Source organism: Melospiza melodia, chromosome 1 (assembly GCF_035770615.1).
Source record: "Melospiza melodia melodia isolate bMelMel2 chromosome 1, bMelMel2.pri, whole genome shotgun sequence".
In the NCBI taxonomy this organism is placed as follows: Eukaryota; Metazoa; Chordata; class Aves; order Passeriformes; family Passerellidae; genus Melospiza; species Melospiza melodia.
The window spans coordinates 21989161-22007565 of NC_086194.1; the positions used below are offsets into that span (position 1 = coordinate 21989161).

Consider the following 18405-nt stretch of genomic DNA (forward strand, 5'->3'; position numbering starts at 1 on the left):
GTGTGCAGCATATATATTAGTATAAAGCAATATAAGTAGTTAATTAGTGTTGCAGGCTTGAGGCTCCCAATCTTGAGGCAAGTCCAGCCTTGCTTGATTCATGACAAACTACAGGAGCACTTGTGTTATTGGGAGGAGAAGGCATGAGGACTGCTAAACAAAATACATCTTTGTCAGGCCACTTAGCTTCACAAAGCTGTGGAGAGCAAGGTATTGAGGAGGATACGCTCAGGCTCCAGTTCACACTTCAGCTGAAGTAAGCATCTTTCTGTGCAGCCAAAGATGTTGAACAAAGATGCATTTTAAGCCCTGACTGCAGCATGCCAGTTCTATTAGAATTTTGGCCACATCCCAACCAATTTAGAGTAGCTTAATTTAATAAGTAGAGCAGCCACACTGTCTTGTGCAAGCTACTTCAACACCCTAAGCTCTGTCAAACTAGCCATATGTAGCATGAACATGGTGGTATCCTGTCATTCCACATCCCTGTTGTGCTTGGTCTGTGAAGGGAGATGGATGGATAATGACTGGGATGGCTCCATACTGGAGAAATCCTTAGCTGGCAGATAAGGATTGTTGTAACCCATCTGCACTGCCAGATCTGTGCCTTGTCAGGACAGGACCTCTAGCTTTATTTTTCTGATTTTGTCTTTCATTTCATGGCTGTTTTTCTCAGTGCTGGTTATGTTTTGGTCTCTCCTTAATAGATTTCCAGTGGCTTAAATTTTCATGCTTTTATCTGAAAATGTAAATGCCCCAGACAGAAAACTGTGACTCTCACCAGGCACTTACAGCACTTCTCTGTTGTGGGTTAGCAGTACAGGGGACACTTGTTCATGCAAGCCATTGCTTTTGTTTAGGTCCATGTGGTTGTCATCATTACTACATGGAATACAATTTCTGCTCTAAAAAGCAGAAGTACTTCTTACTTTTAGAGGATGTGGAGAAGTGACAGAAATACTACAGAGATATTTTAATTCTTAGTATCTCATATGTTTTGCCTAACTCATGATGAACTAATATGAACCCAGAGGCATCTGACTGGAAGTGCAGAGATTTTTGTAGTTTCCACAAAAATGAGGCATATTTGCATCTTATGGCAGCCAAAAATAACTAATGGCTTTTTAGGATGTTTACCATAAACAATCTGTATTTTCATGACCATGCTTTCTATCCTTGGGAGAGAAGCAGGAGAAGCAGCATAGTCTGCTTAAGGCAGAGAGTGGCTCCACTGACACTGATGAAACAAGCAGCCAGAAAACACAGGCTGACATCAAAACAAGGCAATCTGCTGCATCTATTTCATACTGTTCCAAATGAGATTTTTCATTATGAAATAAACCTACTGCCTTGTGTGCACAGCAAGCAAATTAAAGCAATAATACCATTTTGAATAGTTAATAAAATGAAGATCAGCTGTCAATGCCCTGGAGGTGTTTGAGGGTAAGCAAATACACGTAACCTTGCTCTTGTGTTGGTCCACCACCATTTCCTGCAGCATTTCTGAGTGTTGGCAGTAATAAACACAGATGCATTGATGTTACAGAGACATTACATGCTGAAATGCAACTTAATCCCTCCATGCTGTGGACCTGCCCACATCTTGTGTTTCACACTACCGTGGGACAGTGGTTTTATTTCATGGTATGGACTTAAAAGCTTTGGACGTAGAGACAGGGATTCTCATTTCTGTAATCAAGAGTGCTCAGTGGGGTTTTCTGGGGTTTGGAGTTTTTTCCCCCTAACAAGTGCTGTGTTGGATTTCTCAAAATCTGAGGGGGCTGAAAAAATAATTTTGTCTTTATCCATAAACAGATGGTTGGGATCATGACTTCTTCTGTGTATATATGCCTTGATGTCAGTAGGATTTACAGCAGTATAATTAATCTCTCTATTTTTGGATACGAAATTTGTGTTCAAAACTTCTCTCTAGCCTTGTCCTCTTAAGTCAGAAATACCACAGATCCCAGTAGAAATGAAACTTTCTGCCTCCTGTGTCATCTCCAGCTCCCACCAGCTGGACTGAATAACACAGCACTTGCTCACCTGTATTCTCCTCAGCCCCCATTTAAATGGTTTATGTTTTATGTTAAGGTGTCTGGTTTTCATTGGATTCAGGGAGCAAAACTGTTAAGTCCAGCATTCTCCATTTTAAGTCCTCTGTTTCATTCCATGTGGAATGATAGCATTATGTTGCACCTAGACCTCTAGATCCACATCTGGAGATGTATGAAGGACTTCAAAATTCTACCAAATATTCCAGTGTGCATAATATGAAAATGAAATTTGTTAATATGATGCAGCTGCTAGTTAATTATTCCCATCTAATAGTAGGAAAATATTTTCAACACTGTTTTCGGTTGTGTGGCAAGGGACTCTGGACTCAGTAGTGGAAGGGTTAATCCTTAGTCCTTTTGTTCATACTCCTTAAAATATGTTATTTCTGGTGCGCTACATGTAAATGAAGTTCAGAATACAGCGTCTCTGTTCTTCCTTCTCCCCAAACACTTGTTGTACATCTTGGACATGACCTTGTTGTCTTTCAATGACTGGTTTCTTTGCAGAGGAGTATGTTTCCCCAGTGCCTGAAATTTCAGCCATGAGTTCATGAAAAGTGATGGCAGAATATGGAGAAAAGTATCTTGGGGAACTCTTTGTAACTTCATAAAAAACAATGCTTTGTGTACTCCCCTCTTCTTGGTTGCTGCTTTCTGACTGCATTTAATGCCATAATAGATTTCTAAATGCATTAAAAAGTCTGGTACTTGTTTTTTCTGGGTAACGTTCTGCTGTCAGTGGTAAAATTTGTATTGATTTTTGTAGAACCAGAATTTTCAGATGTTCTTTCCTCAGCAAAATCAAGAGAATGTTTTCTGTGCTCAAAAGAAGTCATGAGGATATACTTACGTGTAAGCAGTATTGGTGCCTACTTAAACTTGACTGCAATTTCATAGAGGTGAACTCATGCTTGTTTTTTGTTCATAGTGTTTATAGGGAGAGAGCGACAGCTACTGTCAGGCAGAAAATGTAAGCAGATTACTGTACATCTACTGGTCCAGTTCACTGGGCATTGTTTGCAAATAAGATGATTTATTAAAATCTTGGATTTAAGCTTTCCATGTGGTAGCAGCGATAATCCACCCAAAGAAAATATTGTCTTTTAGTTTAAAAAGAAAACATTTCTTTTTGTTGTGAATTTGATCAATTTCTGACTGCCACCACATTCATAACCCTGTTTGACTGACAAAAAATACTAATTTAACAGAAACATTTGCAGCCTGTCACTTGATCTGACCCCGGGTGTGAGTTTGTGCCTCTGACCTTGGCGAGATGGTCTGCATTTGGAGTGCATGCAGCTGCACACGTGGCCTGGGACTTCATACACTTCTCCATGAGTTGTAGGGGTTTTCTGTGCATGAGAAATGGATGTGCTCAGGAAATCACATTCTCACCCCCAAAGGTTTGAGCTTAGTATAATCAGATCCAGAACACGTGGTTCTAGACCAGATTCAGTGGTGATATGGAGATTAGTTTGGAAAGGTGAGAATCACAGAAGTTAAAGGTTAAGCTATTTCTGTAGTTTAAAAATTCCTTGACTATTTGATTTTGACTTCCTTTTTAATCTCAACTGGAAAGCTTAAATTATTCCTAAAGACTGAATACACTAAAGAATACAGGTTCTTGATTAACTGCTCTCAAAGATTTTCATATTTTGTATGTTGCCATAGAAATGGCAGCTACCAAACCCAGCTTTTTACCATGTACAGTGTCGACATAATAGTTGCAGATACCATTTCAGAGTATCAGACAGAGCTCAGCATTGAAAGGAAAAGAAGCTCTTCCTCTGATGCTTCACAATGTAGCTCACTGAGGTATGTTCTCACTCTCATGATTCCTCTGGAGAGAATCATAGGAGACAGCTGAGTTTATTTATTAGTGTGTATTTTCAAAATGGATGTTGTGGATTACATATATGAAAGGGCATTAATGGATTGTTTAATCCTCTGCCACCTTGTACACCATTTGAGCTGCATTTATAGCAAAGCAGATGGCAGGAAGGTGATGCTTCAGGGAACATTGAAGGAATCACATTGGTGCCAAAGTACAGTGATCTTTGTGCAAATAATCTACTAATATGTAGGCAAGGAAATAAAACTGGAAACAGATCCCTGGCTTCTGGGAGCAGGTTTTACTAATGTAGTGTCATGTAGACAGCCCTATAGCTCCACCTATAGAAGCCATGGCAGGAAAAGGTGGGAAGAGGCAGGCATCAAAGCTTCTGAAATGGAGAAAACACCTTTGTGCTTATGCAACTGCCTCAGTTGAAGAAGAACTTAATTCCCTTGGTGGGAATCCAGGCACGAGTGGGTAGTGCTGGGATGGGGCTGGAGGGGCTGAGGAACTGGGAAGCCCTCCCTCTGCAGCCTTGCAATGTCAGATCAAATCTCAGTGTGCCTCTGCTTCCACTTCAGTTTGAAAAATAGAAACTGAATGTGAGTGTGATGTGAGGCTGAAGGAAGGAAAAGGCATGCAGTGTTTTGTGCATGTGCATTTATTTATTACATGTTCTAATAATTTTGTCAGTAACTGACTGGATATGATTAATAACGTGGTAAAGCAAATTCTAAAGGCAGTATCTTTCATGCATACCAGTAACTAGGGATGGTGGTCCAACAGGCATAACTAAGCTTTTCCTTTTGAAATACAATTATTAACCAGTAATTATGGATGGAAGTCATTTCTTTAATAAGTAATTTCTGTTCTGGCATTCTGGAAGGAAATACTCTGAGGGGACCAAAGCAATGTGAGCAGTTCTGTGTACAATGTGCCCTGCCTTCTGCCCAGATATAATTAAGATTATTAAATAATGAAAACTGGTGTGTTCTTTTGTTAAACACTTGACAGGTGATTTGAGGGGAAAAATGAGAAGAGATGGAAAAACCCACAGAGCTTCTCAGGCACAAACAATAAATTGAATTCGTTGATTTCCTTCCCAAAATCTTCAAGGTAGAATGGTAAAAGCATTTCCCTTTTAGTTAACAAAATAATGGTGGTGCTGCTAGAACAGGAGCAGGATTTAGCCCTGGAAGGGTTGTGTAACAAATTCTGTGAGAGTGGAAGAATAATGAGAGTATTGGGCTCTCAGAGCAGGGACGTTTATTTTTTGATGTTGCCTAGCAACCCTGAAAACAAAATTGCAATATTAACTTAAATACTATGAATTTTTAAACCCATGTGTATTGGGAGAAGGTAAGGAGGAGAGTAAGCACCACCAATATTCAGGAAGGAATTTTCAACTTCCATTTCAGGCTTTTAGCTTTTTAGAAAATGAACAAAAGTAAAACCAAAAATCCCATCCCTCTCAAGTAAAACTTCCCCTCCTGATGCAGATTAGAGGTGATTTTCAGTTGGAAGAAGAAATCTGATAAGCAGCTTTCAACTGGTAGAATGAAAAGCTACAATTTATGTATGTCGTAACATGCTTTAGGAAGTTCTTTTCACCAACTTGCCCTTGATTACTCTTCATAATAACACTGCCATTTGCAGTGTCTAAATCAATTAGTTCTAGAAGCACTTTTAGTATGTTTTGAATATCCTTTGCTGTCCTACACTGTCTGGTAACTACCTTCCTCATTCCTTTTGACACATAGATCTCTGTTTAACCACGAATCTCTGCCTAAGCAGGGCAATCTTACGAGACATTGTAGACAGCACAAAAGTGATCCATGCTGAAAGAGAAGCACTTCTCATTAAGGAATATTTATTTAAAACATCTATGCTATTAAGCAGTACAGTTAAAAGTACCTTTCTTTTCTTTCCCAAGTGCTTTTTTCCAGGGAAGATCATCTTGTGACTAAAAATAAACTCATATTATATGGGATTATGTTTAATTTGGTTTCTTACTAATTAAATCCTCTTATTTGTCAAAGCTCTTGGATGGAAATAATTCATGTTGTAAATCACACAGCTTTGGTTTCCTGCTTGAGTGGGATTGGATGATCGTATTGCCAGTTAAAAGAAACAAAATGAAAAGCAAACAGTATTTGATCAATGGAAGAATTTCTACCAAAAGCTCACATGTAAAAGTAATTTATGGAAATAAATCACCATAGCTACCATATATTTAAACACAAGCAATATTTAGGCTTTATGACTGTCCTTGGGGGAGGCTGCTGGCTGCAGCACACCCATCTGACAGTCATTTAATAGAACTATTTTGGTCAGTCATAGAAAGAAAGTACAGTCAGTGTCAGCAGAAGTCCCTGCAGCAGTGGTGATCTGGAAGGCTCTGAGATGGTCAGCTTGGGAAGTTCAACCTGAAGCAAGCAGCATTATGCATCCCCCCAGAGAGCCAGGTTCTGTGCTGGGTGGCAGCAAGAGAACTCCCCTCGCAGGCAGATCACAGGAGGGGAGGTTGTTCTCCTTCTCCGTGGCTGTAGCAAGAGTCCCATGCACCTCTCCCTAGGGCAGAGGGTGCTGTGGGGCACTCCTGCCTCACCAAGGCCAGTGGGAAGTTTGCCATTTGCTGAGCTGGAGCAGCAGGGGATTGTCAGCGTGCACCGTCACACGTGGAAGCCAGAGGGGGTCATACAATTCCCTGGATTTCACTACAGAAATCAATTTAAAGTAATAAAGCCTACCTTTAAAATATGGATGCAATGTCTTACTCAGAGGCATCATGTGTCCATTCGTGCTGCCTGGTTCCAGCAAGCTGACACATGGAATAGTTGATGTCCTTGAAGACAACAGGAATCTCTTTTCTGGGCAAACCAGCCACACCTGCAGTGACCTGCCTGTGCAGGGGGATTGTCTGGAATAGCTGTTCTTCAATGGCTTCTCTGCAATTGCTGCCACCTGGGCACTCTCCTTGCTGAACGTGCCATTTTTCAGTCTGAATCAGAACTAAACCAAATTAAATTACAAAAAGGTGTTGTTTAATGCTGAATGTGTCTTGAAATAGGGATTTAATGTGCAAACCATTTTTTGTTAAATTTGTTCAGTGGAGGCCCCGTCTGGCCTCCGTTAGCACGTCCTAAAAGCTGCCTGAGATAAATGAGTGTGTTCATCACAATCAAAGTTACTGCAAAGTATTATGATGCTTCTCTCTAGCAGAATTTATCTCTCCTGCTCTGCTGAAATCTTTAACTTCTCTGATATTCTTGCAGTCAGATGGATATCAGCTTTCTTTATCTGATCATTTTTTGATTTGTTTATCTTTAAAGTACTCTGATCTTTATATTCTTTGCTGTGTTCTCTTACCTTGCTTTTGAGTTCCATACATGAAAGAGTAATGAGTAGATGCTTCTAAAGCTTTTTAAGAAAGAGTGAAGAATAAATTTGTTAAATTACATCATTTATTCCAAAAAGTCAGTAAGAGCCAATATAATTTTGGTGAGAAAAGCTTTAAGTGTCCAGGTTCTCCCCCTGCTGTTGGCTTGAGCCAGAAGACTGCTCCCCTGACTTGAATCTTGGATCAGCGTGTTGGCTCCACTGAGCAGTAAGAGAGGAAAAAGAGGAAGAGAAATGTAAAATTGATCTATAAGCAAGAATGTATCTATATATAGAAGTTTTCCATGAAGCACCAGAAAGTCTTTAAGAATTAATGGTGAATTGGCCCAAATCATGCAGTGCTTACAAACTGTACTGAGCTTGCTGTTTCTGCTCCAAAGAGACATGGACGAGTTTTCTTTGGAACAACCCAGTCTTGAACAAAAGTTATCACTTCCATTACATCCAGCTCTTCTTACTGGTTTGTTTTTGTTTTTTTTTTAATAATCCTCTATTGTTTTTACTTAACAATTATTACAAATCAAGTATAAATATTAATAAGCAGTGAAAGTCATTGACTTTGCTGACTTGGGTGGGGGGAAGTACATGTTGCAGGATATTTGGAAAAATAACAAATTGAATTTTTAGAACACAGCATACAGGGAGGTAAGACCTCTCTTCCCTTCTAAATCCTCCTGCTAAGTTCTGCAGTTGTAATCCTGCCAACAGAAAGAATGAATGCTGCTTGCTCTTCTTCCATTTGCAGGCTACTGCACAGGAATTGATTGGAAAATGGACAAAGGTCTTTACTGACTGCTCCAGTCTCCCCCTTTGCTTACAGCAGTGAGTGTGTGAGGACATAGGGGGTAATGAGCTTCATTTTTAGAACAGGGAAACATCTTGTTTTCCACTCCAAGGAGGACTCTGAGGCAGGATAGGGAATTCGTTCTCAAGGCTGCACAACAATGAACTCTTGGTCACGTAAGGCAGTGTGAAAGGGTGGGAGCACAGCCAGTCACGACCAGGCAAGTGGGTTTTGCTCAACAGAAGGTCCAACGTTAGTCACTACAGCAAGGCATTGCATGTAAGGAGCTGCAAGAACTCTGCTTGTTTTGTGATACTTGAAAAGCAACCAGGAAATTAGAACCTATAAAGGATGAAATATGAGAGACCTGGAAATGCTGATGCATTTGCAGAATACTGGAGGTATGTCAGTTCCCTCCAGTAACACCAGGTTGGCTTTCAGCTATTTGATCACAAAAGAAACAATACAGAACTTTGTGTTTTCAGCTGTTTCCACTCAAACCTGTTTTGTTGCTGCTGTTGTAAAGGATGGAGTTCTTTGCTTTCTTCATCCCATGATGTGGGAGGATGCTCTGTTTTGTTAGGAGACTACTGGTAAGAGATGGTGAAACTTTACGAGGCAGATTTAGCACTGAAGTGTTGGACAATGAAAGTATCAAAAAAGGGCTGACAATGAGATGGTTCTCATGGTTCACAGGAACCCACACTTGGTGTTGCCCAGATGAAGGAACTTGGGGCAGTGCCATTTAAAAGTTATTATTAAATACACCAATTTGTAGGGTATGGTCAACAAAAGTTGCATCTCTTTTGTTTAAAGATGACCAATATTGGATATATCTTTTATGCACTTGAAATATCTTAACTATCCATAACAGAGAGATGGAATTACATTTTTCCTTAATTTATGCAGACCAGCACATTGCCTGGTGTATGTCCAGTGGTTACCAAGAGCAGGTGAACTAAGTGAGCAGCAGACAGGTGTGAAACTTATCTGAGGCTTGTGCAGTAGACTCTTCTTTGCTTCCATTACAAATAAGGGATTCCTGTTGTTGCTCAAGTATGAGCAACCTGAGCTGCTGCTCGTTTGGCAGGACGGCAGCAGAGCTCTGCTCACAGGGATGAGCCTGCAGCCTCTCAGAACTTCTTGATGGCTGCATGGTGCTGACCATCTCCGAGCAAAAGCTGTTCGGGAGGGCTGCACCCCTTGCTGCAGCGCCGCGTGGGGAAGGCATGCTGGACTCCAGTTCCCCCTAGTGAGGGGATCCGTAACAGCTCCTGCTCCAGGAGGCAGCTGTAGAAATAGACATGGGAGGTACTAACTTGGCTGAATTACATATTTCTGTGCTCTGCTTGCATATGAATTTAAAGGGCTTGGAGAAGATAAGAAAAATGTGGGAAACTTAATGTATTCATCACCCTGGTCCTTCCTTTTCTTTTTAATCAGTACTTTATATCTCTGTTGGAGTTTTATTTCACATTGTTGTGTATTTCAATAGTTGGTGCATATTCTCATCATCCACATCTTGCAGAAAAAGAAAAATGACAAGGTTGAAGCTTACAGGTTTTTTAAAACAAATGGCATTTTAGAGACAATTTGTGACCTTATGGGCTATTTTACCTTCAGGGCTATTAGTACGACATCTTCTGTGAAATTGCATGGATAGAGAATCTGAAGGGTTAGTGGCTGTGTTAGTGGAGAAAAATAAATCTACTTTTCCTAGATTTTCCAGAAACTCCGCAGAACTGTGGACAATTCCATTCTATTTTTCCTGAAAATGTTTCCCTAAGAGAGGTAAATTAATGACTACATGAAGATGTTCCCCAACAGCAGTTATAAATGCCATGTATGCAAATCTGTGTACACAGATTTTGATCTTTTTAGTACTGTAAATCAAAAATAGTTGTCTTGTTTGACTTTCTTTATGAAATAACAGATTATTGCTACCCTCTACAGACTGGAAATGATACTTGGAAAACTGATAATTACATCAGTAATTCCTTTACCCTAAACAAATTCAGTTTGGTTGCAAATACAGTTGGCATCTGGCAGTAGCAGTCATCTAGATCTAGAAATCCTCTCAATCATGTATTCTTCTAAACCTTTCATTGTATTCAGATGGATTTATTATTAGCCTAAGACGGTGGTCTTACAAAGGAAAAATCAGTAGTAGGGAGGAAATAAATACTCAAAAAAGCCATTCTTATGTGTAGAGGGTTTGCACAGGTGGATAACCTAAGGAACACAGAAGAAATCATCAGGATCTTTAATGTATTATAAAAACAACAAACAGCCACAGCACCTCTTCTGTGTGTTCTGTACTCACTGCTGAGTGTTCAGATGACTGTCATCCAAAATGCTGTTGCATAATCCTAAGTGATATCTAATGAAAAGCACGATTTTGGGAATTACAAGCAGGAGACTTATTTTAAGGAAGGGGAATCACAAGTACATGATGCAACTTTCCTTTCAACTGAGCGTTTGAAACTGGGTAAGGGAAATAGAGCATTCTTCCCCCTTCAGCACAGAAATAGAGAACTGCACTACAGAAATGCAGAGGGGTTTATCCCTTCTCTGTACACAGATCAGCATCCTGGTTGTGGCCATCAAAATGTAAGGAGGCCAAGCCCTCTATTATGGCACCCACTGGAGGTGCCAAGCCAGGACTGCAGGTTTGGGAAACACTGCCTGGCACCAGCGGTGGCCTCTCAGTGATTGCTCTTCATGTCAAGGCCAGCAGTTTTGTTCAGAAAGGATGAATACAGGAGCAGTCTAAAAGCCATTCTGGGTATTTGTTACATCAGAAACTAAGATGACAGCCCCAGAATCAGGGATCTCAATGAATGACAAAAAGGCATTCAACTGGTTCAGTTGTAAAGGTCTTCATAATCAAACTCTTGGAATAAAAGTAATCTTCATGAAGTAGATTAACTCTCAGCTAGTGCAGATTGTCAACCTGGACTTAAACACATTGCTTTAAAATTTTAAGTCTTACTTGTTTTGAAATTCTCATTTCATAATTCTAAAAAAAAAGTATTTTGTTTCCTTTAAGAAACATGTTTTAAATAACTCATCATCTGTTACCAAACAGTATTCCTGGGGCTATTATACAGATACTGAATGATTACAGAGTTAATCACAGCAATGGTGCTATGTAATTCTGGTCATTGGCAGTAACTAAGCTTGTTTTCTGTAGGAAAGCCATTTTGAGGAAACATTTTCCTCTGTCTTGTAGAAGTTGACAGCCAGGGCTGGTAGAAAGGTGGTGTGTAGAACTCAAGTGTGGTCAGAGAGATGTGATGTCTCTTGAACTGCACTTTTTAAGTGGGCTGTCTGCATATAATCAGCTTCAGGAATATCTATCTTCAAAACAGGGGAACCCAATACAACAATAAATGTTTTCTTTTAACAGGTTTTGAAGATTTACTAGTTTTATTTAATCTTAAATGTTTTGGGTTTAGGTTGCTTTTTTGCTTCTGAGAAAGCCATGGTTGCTCTCAAATGCCAGTGACCAGAAGGCACAACTTGCCACTTCACAGCAACACACACAGTCCCTAGTGCAGATGGATAGGTTTTGTTACTGCTTGATTTTCCTCATTTGCAGAGGAATGTGAGAATATCTGTAACATCTTCCTACAACTTCTGCATTTACAGGGACATGGCTGAAGAGTAGTTTGGGCATTGTACAGCAAGAAGGAAATCAGTTGACTTGGACTTACATTGCACCTCAGCTGGGCTACTGGGTTGCAGCTATGTCACCTACTATCCCAGGTAAGATGGAATTGGATTTTATTGATATTTGCAGTGCTGGGTAATTATTTATTTAAATATATTATTTATATTTTTCAGAATGACCTCATCTGAGATGCCACAGCTTGATCAATAATGGATTATTAGAAAACAGAAATCTGAAAGTAAAGGGCTAAATCTTTTCAGGATTGTGTGGGGCAACCCTGGTGCTCAAAATATTTGTGTCATTTCAATGGGGAACATTTCAAAATGTTCCTGCCTTGATGCATTTGTGTCACCACTGCCTGACAGAGCCATTGCTAGGAAATGATGGGAGTCATAGCATCAGTGTGTTGGTGTTCCAGGAGGCAGAAGAACAGGGGCTGGGAAGTTTCTGTACAGAAACTCACAGAGATATGGATTCACCTAAAACCAGCATTATCCTGCGTTAGACACTTACTAAGGGATGGATGGATGGATGGATGGATGGATGGATGGATGGATGGATGGATGGATGGATGGATGGATGGATTTGACACTTTTTTCCTTTTGCACTGAAGATGCCCATTTTGCCCTGAGTTATGCTTTGCATCATCTTGGTGACTTGATTAATTTACACTGCGAATAACTTAGCTTAGAAGTTCTAGGAGGTATTTTAGAGTGGCTTTAGTACAGAGCTGATAGGTTGCTGTCTGCAAACCTCTTGGCATAACTGTAAAAAATTACTTTGAACTAGGCATTAATTATATGTGCTTTGGAGGTTATTAGTGCTGCAGCTTCTGGTTCCTTTTTCTCTGTCTGTAGCTGCCTCAGATTTCTTGGTAGTAACTCTTCAGTCACCAATAATCTGAGATACCTCTGTGAATAAAAGAGCTAATCAGTCAATCATCAATCAAAAAAAAGAAAATAAAAAAAACCCAACCCAGAACTCCTTACAGATTTTATTAGGTTTTCCAGATGAAAACCTAATCTAGTAGAAATGAAAACATGCTTGCCTTGGCTGTGCAAGCTCAATAAAATGAATATAACCAACAAAACCAAACTCTTACATGAGTACAAGTTTTAAAGTCTACTCATACATATCATTAAGTAGTTTCATAATATGTGAGCTTTTTATTTGAGGTTCTATTAAATTATAGATATTAAATGCTGTGCTATTCAGCTGATTCATTGCTGAACAGAATTAAGAGGCAGGTGCAGATCTGAATAGGCTATCATATTAAATTAAATAGAATTTTACAAAATAATTGTTCTTGAAGAAAAAGCAACTGCTCTGAGCCAAACATTTCCCAGTACAGTTCTATCCCAGACTGCAAGGAAGTTACACTAGTCATGGAATTGTGCTTGTAACTCTGAGGTTACAAGGCCTGTTACTCTTAACAAGAGAACACTTATTTGTCCTTGTGATTTACCTTGTATGGCAGAGTTGCTACTTGTATTTTACTTTTCCTTCCTTCTAGGGCTAGATCTGAGTTCCTAAAACTTTGTTGCAATGGGAACAACATTTTCATGAAAAATTCAAGTGATTTATCTTGTCTTCTTTTTGCTTCATGTCCTAAAGCAAGAGTTAAATGAATTATGGTAGTGGTGGGACAGAATGCATAAATATTTAGATTTCCCAAATGCAATATAATTTATGTTACTTTTACTGAGTTAATGTATTTTTGCATATTTTATCTCCTAATTGAATCTATTTGATTTCTTATCTCAAAAATGGACAAAAATGATCTTTGTTTTCCTAGCAGTGGCTCTACAGACCACTCAAGATGCACAGATGAGGTTTTGCAAACTTTATGCCCTAGACCCTCTAAGTTGGCCAAGTTTGCTGTGCTTCACAGTACATGCATGTTAGTCTGCCAGCTGGTGCTGTAGCTCCTTGCCTGCAGATGAAAATGTGGGTCTTTATTTCAAAATCATCATAAGGATTTTACAAACCAACTGGGTCACACATGTATAATTGTGAACAGATGTTGTCCACATGCGTGCATTCCTTTGTGTGTTAGAACATTTGCTAAGTGTTATTTAAACCTGGAGTTACAACACTCCTTCACTAGTGGCCTGGTAATTAAAGCTACTGAAGAGGGGCTTGGCTTGGCTTGATCTAGACTTCAGAGCACCAACCCATCTTCCAGAGAATCCTGTACTGCACTGTCTGTACTGTTTGGTGTGAAGAGCCACAGATGTTAAAGAGCAGTTGTTGCCCACAGTGTTGCTTGGTGCATTACAGTGCTGGGAGATGCTGAGATGGATTTTCTCCAGTGGTGAGAGCTTTTTGGCACACAGTGTCAGCGTTAGGACCTGGAAAGCAGCATTCACTGATGCATGCTCCCAATGAAACTAACTGCTTTTCCACAGAATGAGCTAGCTGGACTTGCAGTCATGAAAACCAGCACATGCTTTCTCCACAGCTTGCTCCCTGCTCCAGAGATGGTCTGTTCAGTAGGCACCAGGGCGATGAGCAGCACTTGCTTAGCACCCTCATAATAAGGGAAAGTGTCCTTCTCCTTGTTCAACTGTTGCTCCTCTTCCTATTTGCAGATTATTACAGGTCTAAATTCTCTTTTCTGGCCTTCCAGGTCCCGTTGTAACACACGACATTACCAGCTATCACACAATGTTTCTTTTGGCAATTTTAGGAGGGATGGCTCTCATACTTCTAGTCTTGCTGTGTCTGCTTTTGTATTATTGCAGGTAAGATTCACCATCCTGGTTACTTAGTTCATGTTGAAAACACATGCTTTTTTGTGCTTATGAAATTAAAAACTTCTGTATTGAAACATTTTTCCTTTGAGGGAAAAAAAAGGCAAGCAAATGCTTGAAAAAGAAAGAAACAGTTAATCAAATTTCCTGTGTTCCTGGTTACATGCAGCATATAAATCCCTGCCTTTGGGAGGATGGTAGTTGAGTGAATCACACACATCTGTACCCGTGTTCTCCATGTAATTTCCTATCAAACATGGGCATAGGTTCAAGGTCTCTCTACCTGTTACGCATTTGCAAATGATCTTTCTGTTGGCGTTGTATTAAAATGAATGTTAAATTATCAGCAAATGTCTGCTAATGAGTGATTTTATACTTACCTTCTCTAGACATTCACTCCAGTTTGTAATTGGTACTTGAGATATTTCCCAAATGACATTAAGTTATTCTTTAATTTTATCTTCGCTGCTGGGATAAGCTTTTAATTTTTAGATTATGTAATAAAGGTTCAATTCCCCTAACACTAACCATTGCTTAAAAATCTTCTGTTAAGACACACTTGCTTCTCTTGTTTCTGTGTACAACATTCATAAATTTTTAACTTCTTTTTTTACTGGCTTTTATAGAAGAAAATGTCTAAGACCACGTCAACATCATAAGAAACTGCAACTTTCGACAGCACTGGACACTTCTAAGAAGGATCAAGCAACCTCAATGTCCCATATAAATTTAATATTTTCACGTCGTGAGTCAGAATTTCCAGGTGGATTGTCTGTTGCTAGCAATGGACACGCTGAAAACTCAGGGGCAAAGGAATTAATCAGTGCTGTCCACATGGAGATGGTATCACCTACTGGAGAAGCAGATATGCATACACCTATGCTCAAACACTCCTTCAGTACTTCCCAGGAGTTTAGCTCCCGAGAGGAATTGCTCTCTGACAAGGAGAAAGACAAGAGCAGAATTTCCTTGGATGACCTGACTCCCAGTGGGTCTCTAAGAAAAGACTACCACAAGTCAGCAGATAGTTTTCCTCTAAAGACAAGAAAATCTACAGAAACAGCTGAAGGCTATGAGTCCCCTATCAAAGAGGAGTATAGGAGAAGTTACAATGCTATGCTGTCTCAGCCTTTATTTGAAAAGCAAGAGAGAGAAGTTCAAGTATCTATGAACCATATTGCTACTGGAAGTAAATACAATATTCAGGAACAAATATACCCCACACCTTCAGCCCCTGAAAAAGAGCTGCTGGACTGCAGACCTACTGATTGTATGATGTCTCGTTCAGTTGATCACCTTGAAAGACCTACGTCTTTCCCCCGACCAGGTCAGTTAATCTGCTGCAATTCTGTCGACCAAGTCAATGACAGTGTTTACAGAAAGGTTTTGCCTGCGCTGGTCATCCCAGGTCATTACATGAAGCTGCCTGGAGAACACCCTTTTGTTAGCCAGCCCTTGGTTGTCCCAGCTGACCAGCAGATTGATATAGAAAGACTTCAGGCTGAGCTTCCTAACCCTCACGCACGGCTCTTCCCACACCCTGCCCAGCAGCTGCAGCCCCAGCAGTTGGCATCCCAAGCAATATCTCAGCAACATTTGCAAGATGCAGGTGCAGCTGAGTGGAGTCAGCAAAACGCTTCCATGTCTGAATCTATTTCCATTCCTGCCTCTCTTAACGATGCATCCCTGGCTCAGATGAATAGCGAAGTGCAGCTTCTTACAGAAAAGGCTTTGATGGAATTGGGAGGTGGGAAGCCATTGCCTCACCCTCGAGCATGGTTTGTTTCTCTAGACGGGCGTTCCAATGCTCATGTTAGACATTCATACATTGATCTCCAAAGAGCTGGTAGGAACGGGAGCAACGACGCCAGTTTGGACTCTGGTGTTGACATGAATGAACCGAAATCTGCCCGAAAGGGAAGAGGAGATCATCTGTCTGCACCTCAGAGTCACCCCCCAGTGCAGGAGCACCAGCAGAGAGAGCGGAAGGTTTCAGACAGCACAGCTTACACACAGCTCGTGTACTTGGATGACATGGACCAAAGTGGCAGCGAGTGTGGAACAGCCGTTTGTAGCCCCGAGGACAATGCTCTCCGGTGCCTCCTGGAAGGCACCAGTAAGAGAAGTGGTGTGCAGCTGCCCAGCCTGCAGGAGGAAACCAGAACTGTGGATACCAAACCAGAGCCATTAACTAGTCCTGAACATGGAACATCCGTTCAAGATGATGATGATGAAGATGAGGAGGATGAGGAAGATGACCAAGGGGAAGATAAGAAGAGTCCTTGGCAGAAACGAGAGGAAAGACCACTAATGACTTTCAATCTAAAATGAGCTATTGTGAAAATCCACCCTTCAGTGGAGTATAAAATTGCCAAATATCCTTTCTGTGGAAGTGCTTGATATTTTTTTCTTTTTTTCTTCTTTTTTTTTTTTATATTGTGGAGAGAAAAGAGAAAAACAAACTGTGGTGAGCAACATTTGAAAGAACTTAAATGCATTACTGTGTAAATGTTAGAAAAGAATTAAAATCATTCCTCTGATTTAACAGCTGCCTCCAGTGAGATAGCTGAACAAAGAGTGTGATTGTTATTCCATATACTTGATATTGGTCATCCAGGATGTTGAAAATACTGACAAATTGTTTTGGTTGGTTTATGACCTCAATCTCCTTATGAATGGGAGCTGGTAAAGCTTTTGTTTTGTAGGCCAATTTTATGTTGATAATGCTACTGAAAGTATCTTAAAAACAGGAGTTTGACACATGGTGTCCAAAATTGTGCATTATCTCAATGAAAGGCTATGCATTGCTGCTTTTAGTAATATTTTGCTTATACTATGCTTTTCTTAATTTTACAAGTTGGTTGTAAACATATTATGTCCTTTATTATAAACTACTCAGCAATTTATTTTAATGTACAACTGCAGGAAACTTGAGTAGCATCCCTTAGCATTGAAGCCTTTTTATGAAACCAAACTGAACTTTGTGTCAACTAAGATTCCTCCAATTCTGGTACCATTTTCTCAAAGTGCCTTTTTTACAGTAACAATGAACAGTCCCTTCTTTTGCTAAGTCCTTTTAATTGACCCCATTTGAGATTTTATAAACTTCTGAACTTCTACCTTTTATTTTAAGCTGCATGCCAAGAGTCCCATTTTGTGCTGAGCATTTCTCATTTCAATACAGTGTATTCTGTAGCTATCATGTATATTGTGGATTCTGTTTAGCCAGGATAGACTTAGAAGACATTTTAAAGGGCCCAGAGTAGCCAAGAAGATAGTTTCAGTGACTGTATATATTGTTAGTTTCCTCTGGAATCCCATGAGCTAATCATGCTCATATAAAATGGACTATCGACCGAGCAAGTGGACTGAATGTGTCTAAAAAAATAGGGGAAAAAACAAATGTACTATCCAAAAGTGCCAGAATTACTCTTCTGTGCTTTTTCCATACAGAGCTGCTTGGTTATCCAAAAATTATAATTGAAAATAAACTGCAAAAAGTATCTTTGTGGATTTTTTTCCTCTGTTAGTGGTTATCACATTATTTTATGGTATTTAAAAAGAAAAATACTTTGGTTTCATTTTTCCTATGCTCGTGTGACTTACTTTCTTTTGCAGTTCTCATGAGCTTAAGTCAATACTGAAATTTAGACCCCTTTTCAGAGAAGCATCCTCTGTATCTTGGTAAATATGTAATGATTTGCTCAAGTATCACTGAAGACATTGGAAATGAAATCCTGGTATCACCAAAATTTCCTGTCGAGTCACACTTCCCATGGGCCAGTTTCCTTTCTGAGATTTCTGTGGGTACTCACACTTACTGCACTCTTCTCACTTTTTCATGAATTGGGTTCAAAGAAGAGGAAGTATGAGACTTCCATTTTTGTAGAATCCTTTGTATACAT

General features: G+C 39.8%; 1 protein-coding gene across 1 annotated transcript in view; it reads left to right on the forward strand.

Annotated features, from left to right (window-relative positions):
• FAM171A1 (family with sequence similarity 171 member A1) overlaps nt 1–18003 on the forward strand; it is an 86039-nt gene extending 68036 nt beyond the window's left edge. Inside the window, exons 6-8 of the mRNA XM_063150650.1 lie at nt 11726–11842; nt 14377–14491; nt 15127–18003. Coding sequence (XP_063006720.1) covers nt 11726–11842; nt 14377–14491; nt 15127–16831 — 1937 coding nt within the window. The 3' untranslated portion in view covers nt 16832–18003. The remainder of the gene's footprint in view (nt 1–11725; nt 11843–14376; nt 14492–15126) is intronic.
• Nucleotides 18004–18405: the final 402 nt, after the last annotated feature.